The following is a 12,652-nucleotide window of genomic DNA, read 5'->3' as shown; positions in this document are numbered from 1 at the left end:
AGCAAGTGCAGGGCAAGACCTGCTCAGTCCCTGTTGCCCTGGGTTAATACATGCTGCTGAACATGTGCAAACCGAGATTTTTCAGAGGTTTCTAACTCAGCTAGATTTAGGCGGATTTTCACAGGGATGAAAAAAGGCACAACCCCAACACCAGTGTGAGCCTATTCCAAATGTCAAGTCCTTGCTCCAAAGCATGGGAAATGCTAGACCATTTAAGAGAAATGGATGTAAGAATATTTTTCGCATGGGTAAAATGATGCATTTTTTCCCTTCACCTTGTTCAGTAAATGGCTAAACCTTCTGAGCTGGAACTTTCCAGAAAACTCAGCCTGAATCATTAAAGTATGGCAAAGCAGCTGAAACCAGAGTCTTAAGGCAGGCAGACTTAATAAAAGGCAGTGCTACTAGCCCCGCCCATGATAAATATTTTTTTTCTTTTAATATTATGTATGCACAACATTTAATAGTCGTGGTGACGGTGGAGGACACCACGGAGACAACTTCAGGAGCGCCAATGACCTCAGCGACGAAGAAGGCCGGTGGGGAGAGGGACGCCCCGAGCACAGCAGCAGCGAAGGAGGCCGGCGGGGAGACGGACGCCCCGAGCACAGCAGCGGCGAAGGAGGCCGGCGGGGAGACGGACGCCCCGAGCACAGCAGCGGCGAAGGAGGCCGGCGGGGAGACGGACGCCCCGAGCACAGCAGCGGCGAAGGAGGCCGGCGGGGAGACGGACGCCCCGAGCACAGCAGCGGCGAAGGAGGCCGGCGGGGAGACGGACGCCCTGAGCACAGCAGTGGCGAAGGAGGCCGGCGGGGAGACGGATGCCCCGAGCACAGCAGTGGCAAGCACAGTGGTGATGCTCATCCCAGTGGTGAGCATCCAAGTGGCAGATGTCCCACGTCTGATAGTGATGACCATACTAGAGGCAGACACCTCAGAAGTGGCCACAAGAACTGTGAGGTCCCCAGTAGCTCCAGGAGACATTAAGACAACAAAGTTTCTTCTTTCCTCTAAGACACCTGAGGCACATACAAAGGTTGAGCAGAATACAGTGCTAGGACATGAAAGTATCTCAGCTTTAGCATTGACATCAGTAAAAACCTTCTCAAGTTCTACAGTGAAAACAAATAGAGAATCAACTTTCTTTTTCAAGTCTACTGCTAAACAACTAGCTTCAGAGGACTACAAATTAATCACATTAACCACCCCGACTTCTGAGCCAGGTATATTTTTTTAATTTATTATTTCCTTCCAATATTGAATCTGTTTTCCCCACACTGTGCACACACAAGTCCCATTAATTCACTGTTTTCTGCTCTCCCTGCCATTCCTCCAGTGATGGACTCTTGCAGAGTTTTCCCTCAAAGCAGATTTCTCTCTGAATGTTACATTGCTTAGCCAGAAAAGAGCTAAGGGTTTTCTTTGCCCATTTATCCTTGCTATTTCAATGGAGATGGTACATGGATCCTTTTCTTAACTGCTGTTAAGACCTGCTGCTTAAATCACCATCCAAGATGGTGCTGTGGAGTTTCAAATGCCTGCACTTCAGTCTGAGAGATTTAGCAAAGATCTTGCTATCCCCAGTTTCAGAAAATGGAGGGCTAAATCCAGGTTTAAACTAAGCTGTCCTTTGTGGCCTGAGGCAGCTAAACAAAGACTTCTAGCTGCTTTTATACCAAGGTAAATTTGGCCAGAGTGTACTTGCTGGCCAAAGAGCTAATAATGCCTCAGTGGTTTGATTTAAGGAAATAACTGCAGTATTACAAACCTCAGTGAGATTAATTTAACTTTTCTGGTTAATTTTTTAACATTGCCTGTCTAAATTTTTCAAATATTAATATTTTGATTACAGAACCCTGAAAATTTGACAAATTTTTATTGACTATTTTGGAGGAGAGATATGGGTTGGGCGAGGTTGACCAGCCATATAACAATCTGAAATTTTTCTGTTTCCAGAAAACACCAAAAAAAACCCCCCAAAACTCAAAATGTTAAAAATTAAAAAGTAGAATTTTTAATTGCTCATTTTTCAATAGCTTTTCAATCAGTTCTATTTTTTAAAATTGTTTTAGTCTTCTAATTTTAGAATAGTTAGGGGAAAATATCCCCATCCTGGCACAATGTAGGAGGAATAAACCAGGTGCATGGATGGGCGGGTCTATGTGTGTCTCAGAAAGAGAGAGAGAGCCATAAATGGTTTTCCCATTCCATATGAATTTTCAAGAGTTCAAAGCTTTTTGCCCTCTTGAATCAGGATGAAAAGTTGAAATCTTAAAAACATTTATGAACCAATTTTTTTTTTCAGTTCAAGTCAATCAAAATGTTTCATTTTGATTTTGATTTTTTTAACCTCTTTAAAAATATAATTGGCTTAAATTTCAAAATGAAAATTTTGAAACTGGAAGACAAGATTTTTTCATTTCATGAAACATTTTGACAGTTTTGAATTTTTTTTCTCTCCATTTTTTGGAGTCAGGAAATTTGTTGAAACAGACCCTGTTTGTTTCAGCATTTCAGGAATTCTTCAACAACAACAAAAATTTGTCTAAAAATTCCCAAACAGCTCTGGTGCGTGTTTATTCTCTCCTTCTCCCTCATCACAACCCAAGGAAGGAAATATGACGGAAATATAGTATAACTTATGCACAGAAATCTTTCTGAGTGCACAGACAGCCTAAATTTCTGAGTTGTGAACTGCCTCTTTCATTTCTTTGGGAGGTAGCTCAGGTATTCAATACTGATATTTCAAATGCTAAGTTTTTTCTTTATTTCATCACCATTCAAAGCATGTAAGAAAGGAGAGGGACAAGAACTGTTCAGACCTTCCCCATCTTTTGAGTGATGTAAGAAATCAAGTCCTGCCTCCCCAAACCTGCTCCAGCTGCTTAGGGGAAATCTTGTAAGGATAATCTGGTGTCAAACCAATTCCTTTCATAAGCACCAATGCCACAATTTTTATTAAATTGAAGTTTTTGGCTGTATGTAAATTATTTATAACTATGCAAATTAACCTATTAAGTAACAATTTACATAAAATCAACGAGCTGCACAAACCTTGAGAGCTATGCTCATGTCATGACAGGGCCTCAGGACCAGAGTTTGAGGGGTTTTTTTGTGATGTACTGTTTTCCTTTAGCAGTTGTTGGAGCTATTCTGCTTTCCCTGCATATGGCTGCTGGATTTCCTTCCCTCCTCCCAGTTGTCTGTTCCTCTTGTCTGCTTTGTGCTTCTCACTGAAACACAGCACCTGAGGCAGAGAGTGGAGTAACCAAAAGAAAGTCAGAAAGAAGTGACATCAGGCAGCAACCTTGCACTCCTCCCCACCTCACCCTACACTGTTGTGATCAGCCTTACCCCATTAGTAGCAGATTATTATTAAAGGTTATTTATTACAGTGAAGCTGAAGGCTACTCTCAGGATTGGGTCCTCATTGCACTAAGTGCTGTATGAACATGTAAACCAAGACAATCCCTGCCACAAAGAGCTCACAATCTAGACAAAAGACAAATGTTGGGAGGGGGAAATGGGATGCAGCATACAAGCAAAGTGGTCAGAATGAATATAAGCACACGGTAAATAATAGCCAGAAATTACTAATTGTGGCAGATAGCAAATTGCATATTATTATTTGTTTCTCGTAGCAACCACATCATGCTAAATACTGCACAAGCACAAAAAAAGGCTAAGTCCCTGCCTCCAAAAAGCCTATTTTTTCCTCCTCAAAATTAAAGTTGTTGTTTTGCTTGTTTTTCCATAGAGAAAGAACAGAAATCATCTGGACTAGGTATGTCAACGACTTTAATATACATATTTCCATTTACCAGTAGGCCACCCATTTCTTTCCTTCTGTTGGGTTTCTTTTACCATTGCTAGTTTTGAAAAACAGAAACTATATTGCATGTCCACAATGGCCTGAAAAGAGCTGCATCTATAAAGGAAATTTTAAAGGACTTTTTAATTTGAATACAAACCTTAATATTACTGTTGTATATTCATTTGACTAATACGACTATATTAGCCTTATTACATATTGTACTATATTAGTAGATAGTATCCGCTGAAATACTATTGATTTATTTTTATTTCAATAACAACGTCAATATCTTTTTCCCTGACTAAATACCCTAATTCCAATGATAATGTCAGTCCTGGTATGCCAAGACTGGGGTTAAGTATGGAATATCATATGATGAGTGACTAGGAGAGACAAAATAAAGAAAACTTTATTACTTTACAAACATACTGTGACATTCCCCTAGTGCAATCTGGACTAGTGAATTGCTATCACCCCAATCCCTCACTCTCAGAACCCGTCTTACTCTGCTTTGCTGTGAGAACCCCCACTCCTGGGCAGCTCACACACAGCCTATAGCACGTAAATGCTCCCATCTCAGTGGATGAGTGCCTCTAGCCAGCCACTCATGGGATTATGCAATGGTATGACCCCAGCCACTATCCTCCAGTCCCAGATGCAACTCTAGGAACTGATGTCTTACAATGTTCAGTGCTGCCCATTGAACACTGAAAGCTCATATGTTCGTCAATTTATCAAAGACATTGATATACGCCAGCCTTCAAATGGAGTCTCTAACACACTTCAAACCAAATGTACTGTTTTAAGTAAAATAAACTAACCATCAGACTACAGAAGGATTTTAAGTGATTATAAGTCAGAAGAAAGGAAGTCAGGCTTCAGCCTTTGGCTGCCTGGCTTCTGTGCAGCCAGGGTCCCCGCGGCTCCCTCGTTGCACCCAGGGTGGGGGCGGAGAAGCCGGGAGGGTGCTTGCTCCCACCCGCAGTGGGAACTCATAGCCACCGGCAGGCTGGGGACAGCGCGGTTGCCGGTAAAGTCCAGCAGCTCTTGGCCGCCTAGGACAGTGGAGGCAGGTCCTCCTCTGAGGGTCCGGCCAGTGCCCCCACAAGGCTAGTGCCCGGTGGCATGGTCCCCTCCCAACCACCCCATCAATATGCTACTGTGGGTGGGTGAGGTTCTGCAGCCTGCAATGTGCTATGTGTCAGACTAGATGATCATCATGGTCCCTTCTTGCCTTAAACTTTATGAATCTGTGATTAATCCCTTGAGCAGTAAGGTATCACAAACAATGATAGTGGAAGCTTGAACATTTTACATTTAGATTTGGTTCAGATAAGCAGCCAATATTGATGTGATAGTACTATGCTTATCTGAACTTCCTGGGCTGTTAGTCAAAGAAGAACAGGCTTTTTCAGTATCTAAACACTTCCCATACCAGCCAGAAACAAGAATGAGGGGGAGGAAGGGATATTCTATCCAAATACTTCATAACCTAAAAACTTATTTACATTGATTTCAGTTGCTGAAACCAGTTTATCTGTGGGTTATTATTTTTAACCAGGTCACCTAAACTTAATGACACCCTGTTTTTTTCTATGGATGGAAGAGCCACAGTGTGGCAATAAAATGGCTTTGTCTTGGGTCATGTAGTTCATTTATCTTTCTTCTGAAAACGATGTGCAAATGAAAGGAAATTGGAAAGAGAAAATGGAGTGCAACAAACTGCAGGAGGTTAATGCTTGAAATCCTGCAACAACCCTTAGAGACATTTTCCAAGGGCAGGTCAAAAACTTTGGAGCCCATGAGCATCCTCAGATAAAACATCAACCTATTGTTTGTGAAAATGTTTCTCAGCTTACTGCTGTCCTTCATGAAATTTAACAGACAGTGAGAGGAGGTTAGGGTGTAGTTGTGCTGAGCTGATTTGCCAACGTTCAGGGTATGTCACATTTGTCCAAAAAAAGCTGTCATAGCCACCATATGTACGGTTCATTTCTGTGCTCGTCAATTTTTTTTTAATGTTGCACTTTCATTTGAAGATAGAAATTTCCCTATGTTATATAACTGTTCTCTGTTGTGCCATTATATCCCACCAAATATGTTTGTTCCCTTTCTTGATGACTCACAGTAACTGGTGCTATTTGTTTTGCTGATTCAGTGATAGGACTCAGCATTTTCTTTACGATCGTCTTGATCCCCTTGATTTTCATTGTTGTTTGCTGTATACGGAAAAAGTCAAAAGTAAGTGTAAACTTTTAAATATTTATTATTCTTGAAATATTTTAAAATTTCTTCATTGATTGAGATTTGCAGTGCTCGTTTAGTGAGGTTTCACCCACTGCTTGATCATCCCCAAGATGCCAGTGGACAACATCCTTAACCCTTTTAGGATATACATATTAGGCTGATACCGTGGTTACATCCCATTCCTGGCCAATGCCAGACACTTCTAGGATAATGCTGGTCCCTGGTTTGCAATACTATCCCTTTTTGAGATATTTTTCTGTCACCGGGAGTGCTGCAGTCAGCAGATGACAGTCCATCTGAAAATGTCACTGACCCTAATGATTGTAGCCTAACCAATTTAGATTATGCTGTCGGATTGGCTGAGGACCATAGGCAAGACATATGGAAAGTTAATAATATGTTGGCACATTAACATGTCAAGCCATCTGGCTGTAACCTTAATATTAAAAAATAAATTCATGCTTACTGAAATCTTTAAGCGTGAACAATTTTAACATGCAATGATATGACTGAAGTCAGTATGAGGGAAATAGATTACAGAGATTAAAAATAAGACCAAACAGATCTTTTATTATTATTTATTATTACAATATTTCCATTTAGTTTCTACAGCTTGAATGTATACAGCAGTGATGTTACCATCTTTCTATTTCCTGTACAGGAAAGCACATTTGATTTGCCCCCAATAGAAGAATCTATGCCCTTACATACGTTGAAACAAAAGAACTAAGCTCAGGTAGAGTGTCCTTGGGATTTTGTTCTGTTCTTTTGAATGGCCATGAAAATGGGGGGTGTAGGAGAGTATTCTTTATGCTTGAGAATATATATAATCTACGTGCGGCTTTACTCTGAGCCTGTGAACCTACATTCTAGAGCTCTGTGCTTCACGGGAGTCCATGCCAACATTTTCTTCAGTTTCAACCGGTACAGTTTCTCGCCCCAAAAGTATCATTTGGAGATTCAGGTTGAGTCATGTTTGGAGATTTTGAGGTTTGTTTGTTTTTCCAATCAAAGCCATTTGCTACAGCATTAGAACCATGCAACACCATGATCTGTGGGACTCAGCTTCACTTTTGAACCATGGTTTATGGTACCTATTTTGTATTTGACTATATTATACACTGTAATGGGGTGTATGAATCATTTTATTCTTAATTCATGTGAATTTTTAATGTTTTCCATTTTTCTTTGTGTCATTTTCAGGTAGAGAGAAGAATTGAAAGCAGTCTCACTTAATAGCCATATAAGAAGATCTCCCAAAAAGAACTAATATGGTTGAATCTTCAGGAAATTTAAAAAGATTGAAATTCAGAGAGATCTACTTACAGAAAATGGCACTCTCAGTTGTATAAACTTCTTTTTAAACGGCACGTTTTGTGTGTCCTCAAATCTAGTCACAATAATTAGCAGATGTTAATTGGTGCTGGCTGCTACAAATCTTTCTTCCTTCATTTCCTGATCCTTTTTTGGTGGTGGAAGAAAGCCAGCCCTACTTCAATAGAGTTATGTAAGAGTCAAATTCCACCATTTAGGCACAGATCTGCACCAATTTATGGGGAAATGGGGGAAGCATAATCCCTCTCCCAGCTCTCCAACATGCAGAAGCATGCCAGGGCCCTTCCTCTTCCTGCCCCTCCCTGCTCCCTTTAGCGGATTTGTGGCCCTGAGAGTGCACAGCAGGAAGGGATCGTGGTGGGAGCAGGCCCTGTGCTTCCCTGAGTATAGTGACTGGGATCTTTCTGGGCCCTTATGTTGAGCCCCCAAAGAGGGAGGGGCAAACTCCTTCTTCCCCCTGCTCCCACCAGCTCACCTGCCCAAAAGCCTGTGACAATCTAGTTCATAATTCTTTGCACGTAGCTTGTTTTGTAACAAATGAACTAAGTAACAGTGAATCTGCAAAAATGATGCTGATGATGCACTGTTAAAATCAGAAAATGTACAGTTAAGGGACCATGTGCATACTGGCATAGCTTCCTTGGATCATTGGAGCCAGGCTGATTGGCACCAGCTGAGGGTCTGGCCCAAGGCTTCCAGACACACCTTTGCACAGTAGGGTTTTTTTTTTAATCACCTAATCATAAAATAACACAAAATGTTGTATTTGTGCATCAAGTGTTATAAAAGCATGGGTGGTTTTAACACGGAAGCCTATGATGCTGTGTATCATGGCTGCAGTTTTACAAATGCAAGAAAAGAATGCAGCTTCTTTCCTTTGTATGAAGTTATATTATTTACTAAATATACATTCGGGGTTGTCTGATCCTACAAGGAGAAACCCTTTTGTCATGTATGGGCCTCTCTGCTTCTCCTTTCACACCAGAATAAATTAAGAATCTTTCCACCAGAGCCAATGAAGAGACACCTGTGCAAAAGAAGTATAAATGCATAATCAGCCCCCTAAATGTGCAAGCTTTAAATTGGAAAGTGTTTAGAGTAGGAATTGTGGTTTTATTTTATCTCATTCAGCTCCTGTGCTTAACAATAATCAATAATAAGGTGACATTTAAGGCTGGGGACCTTGCATTTCCTGAATTTCATAGTACAGTACAATCTTATCCCACTACCCTACTGTGATTGGGTAGCACTTGTTTACTTACATGAATCATTCCATTGACATCAGTGAGTAAGTCCTATACAATGTGAGTGCAGAATCTAGCTCTTAGATATTATGTAAGGTTGACATATTAATAAAGTGGCAAGCTGAGGAAGGATGAGCTGGTGGGTATGGTACTAACCCAGCACTGGGAGGCCTGGCCTCAATTCCCTGTTCCATCAGAGACTTCCTGTGTGACCTATAGGCAAGCTACTTAGTCTCTCTAGCCCTCAGTTTCCCATATATAAAACAGAAATAATAGCAATTCCCCACCTCACAAAGATGTTGTGACGCTAAATACATTGAAGATTCAGGTGCTAAGATAACGGGGGCTTTGGCAAGTACTTTAGCCCGAGAATCAAATCGTAGGTTTTGGCCTGTTTCCAAATCTGCTCAGATGTGAAATCTTCCTTCTTAATAATAGTATGGCATTGAATTATATCAGCCTTCAACCAGTAATCAACGTTCTATGAGGATGGAAAATCTAAAGCATAGAAGTTCCTTGCCTAAGAGGAAGAGAAGATGAGGCCTAAGTTCTGCACCACTGAGTGCAAGGGGAATTTTACCATTGTTTTCAGTGGATCAGGATAAGGCTGATGACACAGAAGGATAATTGAAAATGTTGGCCACTTTTTTTCCTATGTGCTTAATGAATGATAGTTAAAAATCTTCCTTTTGTGTAAACATGCTCTGAGTTAAGGATGAGCTCATTACAAGAATTCTGTTTCACTCCAGTCTTACTATGAATTGTAATTATATTTTTATTTCCACAAAAAGAATAATAAACTCCAAATTTTGGAAGAGTAATATATCATTTTGTTTTGCTTGATATAGTTATACTCTGCATATTTCAGGGTATTTGGTTAAAGAAATGTCATAGTTAATTTGGATTAATTGAAAGTTAAGCGTGTGCTTAAGTACTTTACTAGATTAGGACCATACAGGGCAACAAACAGTGCTGCTTGAATGCTGTGGAAGCAGAGTTCACAGATATTCATTCATGCTCTAGCAGTTCAGGTCAGCCATATTTATGTCCTTTTTTATTTGCTGTTTGCTAACATTTATGTGAGTGGTATTTTCCTTTTGCAAATGTTTGTGGAATGACTGTACTTTATGTGAACAATATTAATTGTATGCTTACAGGAGTATTTGCTCTTCAATATTTGATGTTCACCATTTGTTACTGTCCTGTTTAAAATGTTTGCCATTCAATGAGCAATCAGAAACAGTACTATGCAACGTAGGTGATCAGTTCCACACCAGGAATAAGGAATACCAAATAGCTGAACAACTCAGAAGTTGAAAATGGTTTGTCCTAACTATTTTTTCATGCTTACATTCCAAAATAACATATACATTAGGAGAAATCTGGATCAGTCTTGTGAACTATTCGCAAAATGAAGAGAAAAAGAAAACCAGTTCCTCTGCAATAAATTAATTCAACCAGCTCTAGTAATAAATCAAACTCTTTTAACATCTCACAGGCGTTAAGTAGGGTAAAAGACTTGTCTCTGATGTTTCTGGACAAATATATCTACTATGTCATCTTAAATGAAGCATTCTTAGCAGAAAGGAATAATTAACACTTATTCCCAAAATCTCTGACCTTGCTACTCATTCCCAGCCCTAACAATTTCAGAAAGAAATTATATCATTACAGCGCTCCCAGCTGCAGCTGGATCCTTACTGCTCCCAGACCAAAAGGACAAACATTTATTTTTCTTAAGCCTTTCTAATGCACTCAGCACTGTAACAGTTAGGTGCCCAAACATATAAACTATACTAAAATGTGTAAAGAATGTACTTCTAATGCCTTGAGATTTAAGGGGCAAGTGTCAATTTAAAAAAATCACACTCTGTCTGAGGAATGGGGGTTTTGGTTTTGGTTTTGTTTTGGTCTACAATTGTTACATGTAATATCTAAGAATGCTGTAACTGAAAGAGAGTATAGAAAAAATTGTGTATTTTTTTAGATTGTTTTTTGCATTTCACAGCACTTTGTGTAGTTGACCCTCTATAGTTAGCTAGGCTCCAGCTCTGCAGTCACTTTCCACTCCTGCTTAACTTTACACATGAATATTCCAATTGAAACCAATGCGATTACTCTGTTGAAATTAAACATAGGCATACGTGAACTTGGACTTAGTGGTGTTTTGTGCTGGGACTGCTCTATCAAAAATGTACAATATACTTTCCCAATACCTTCTAATCAGAGTAGTAGTGATCTATGACAGGACTTTCCCAGCAATATCAAGGAATATTTTCATTACCTCCTTGCAGTGAATGGACAAATATTGCACTTTTATGTTGTTCTTTTATTCTAATCAAAATATCACTCTGCTTTAATGTTGCATTTGAAAGAAAATACTAGACAGTGCTGTATTTTGCTAATAACTTGTATAAGTATAGTTCAGATCTGCATTCTGAAAAAAGCCTTCGACCCAAACATCCTTTGACAGGTACTAAATGTGGTCTAAATGTCTATTCATGCATATTAGCTAATATTACTAATCACACACATTTGCTAACAAAAGTGAAGAAATGTTTTTAAAACTTCTCTTTGCTGGTGCCAATATGACTTAAGGAGTGAAAATTGATCCAAGAAGGTAGTGCAAGAAATATATTTACTACATGAGTAATAATGTTAGGGATTTTACATTTGTAATTCTATTTCACATGATTTAAAAATTGCACCATAGTCAGCTATGATGCTATGGAAATTATAAACAATAATTTAAAACAGCTGTACTAAAACCACTGCTCTATATTAATTAAAAATGCCCTTGGGGGGAAGGAACTAAAACAATTATACAGTTTACAGTGATATCACTATAAATGCCTTCTAATGGAAGTTGATGTCAATAGAACTACTATGCATTAAGGAACTCTACTGAGAGGCTAAGAAGATCTATGGGTCCCGTGGACACATTGATAATGTCAGGGAATCACACCATTGTTGTGGGGTTTAATCCTGGCCCCACTGAAATCAATAGAAGTTTTGCCATTGACTTCAGTGGAGCCAGAATGCCACCCTTGCTCCCTTTTGCAGTGTCTTTGTGCAGCAAAAGTCTTTGGCATGACTGCCCTCGTATAACTGGCTTCATTAAAGTGGAGGGGGAGTGGAGTACAATAAAGTACAATAAAGTACATCAAACGGTAGACAAAAGAAAATAATAGGGACTGACTCTTGGTAAAGTATGTGGCCGGATCAGACAATGGTACATAGCCATCACTTTTTAAGTGCGCAGTATACAAGGTACTTCTCTGTGTAGGAGTGCAGTCTAGTACACTGTACTGTGCTTTCAGGGCACAATGCTTTTTTATGCAAAGTCACCCTCCAGTCTGTTAACGTTTACTTTATCAGATCCACTTCTCTTTTCCTTTCCCTTCATGCCCTCTTGAATGTGCTAGCTGCAGATTCATCACTAAGCACACCACAAAGCAGCCTAACACAACGGGGGGCAAAAGAGTCTTGTGGATAGGAAGTGGTGAGGAGGGGGCAAAGGAGAACTGAAGGGCTCAGAGAATTGGTAATTGGAGATGTTCGGTTTTTTGTTTAGACTGGCAGTGGGTGAAAGTCACTGCCAGACTATCACAAGGCCGTCCAGGCCTGTATGGAATGAGTTTCTCTTCCTTCAGTGCCTAGTAGATGACAGTCACAAAACACCAACAGAGTTGGCATTGCTTAAGCTATCCGTGCAGAGAGGATGAGCATCAAATAAGCATGGAAACTAAAATACTTTCTTGCCTCATTCACGTCCTTCCTAGAAAGAGTTGAAACACAACAGTGGGACAGCGTGAGACGAACTTGACATGCTTTTTGCTAGAGACCTTCTGCAACTAAGGAGTGCATAGGTAGGTGCTGACTTTTGGTTTTGCGGGGGTGGGGGGGTGCCCTACCCTGCCCCTCAACACCCCACCCCTGCTCCACCCCCAAGGCCCCGCCCCTGATGAGGCTCTGCCCCTGCTCTGCCCCCGAGGCCCTGCCCCTATTCTGC

General features: G+C 40.3%; 1 protein-coding gene across 4 annotated transcripts; it reads left to right on the top strand.

The window, feature by feature from the left end:
- The first annotated feature begins 471 nt into the window (after positions 1-471).
- On the top strand, positions 472-10,964 carry LOC137145831 (small ribosomal subunit protein uS3-like). Of its 4 annotated transcripts, none has more exons than XM_067536772.1 (5): positions 472-871; positions 3,758-3,784; positions 5,973-6,055; positions 6,723-6,797; positions 7,265-10,964. In XM_067536772.1, exons 1-2 carry the CDS (start codon positions 515-517, stop codon positions 3,782-3,784), a joined length of 384 nt encoding a protein of 127 aa, XP_067392873.1. In that variant the 5' UTR covers positions 472-514; the 3' UTR covers positions 5,973-6,055; positions 6,723-6,797; positions 7,265-10,964. The 4 variants fall into 4 exon arrangements, with proteins under 4 accessions (XP_067392873.1, XP_067392874.1, XP_067392871.1 ...); XM_067536770.1 differs by lacking the exon at positions 472-871 and adding an exon at positions 886-1,223; XM_067536773.1 differs by lacking the exon at positions 6,723-6,797.
- Positions 10,965-12,652: the final 1,688 nt, after the last annotated feature.

This window comes from Emydura macquarii, unplaced genomic scaffold (genome assembly GCF_026122565.2).
Source record: "Emydura macquarii macquarii isolate MOO-44397 ecotype Brisbane River unplaced genomic scaffold, CSIRO-AGI_Emac_v2 contig_3649, whole genome shotgun sequence".
Lineage (NCBI taxonomy): Eukaryota > Metazoa > Chordata > Testudines > Chelidae > Emydura > Emydura macquarii.
The sequence above is the reverse complement of the archived record's forward strand: the minus strand, read 5'-3'. Positions and strand labels throughout refer to the sequence as shown.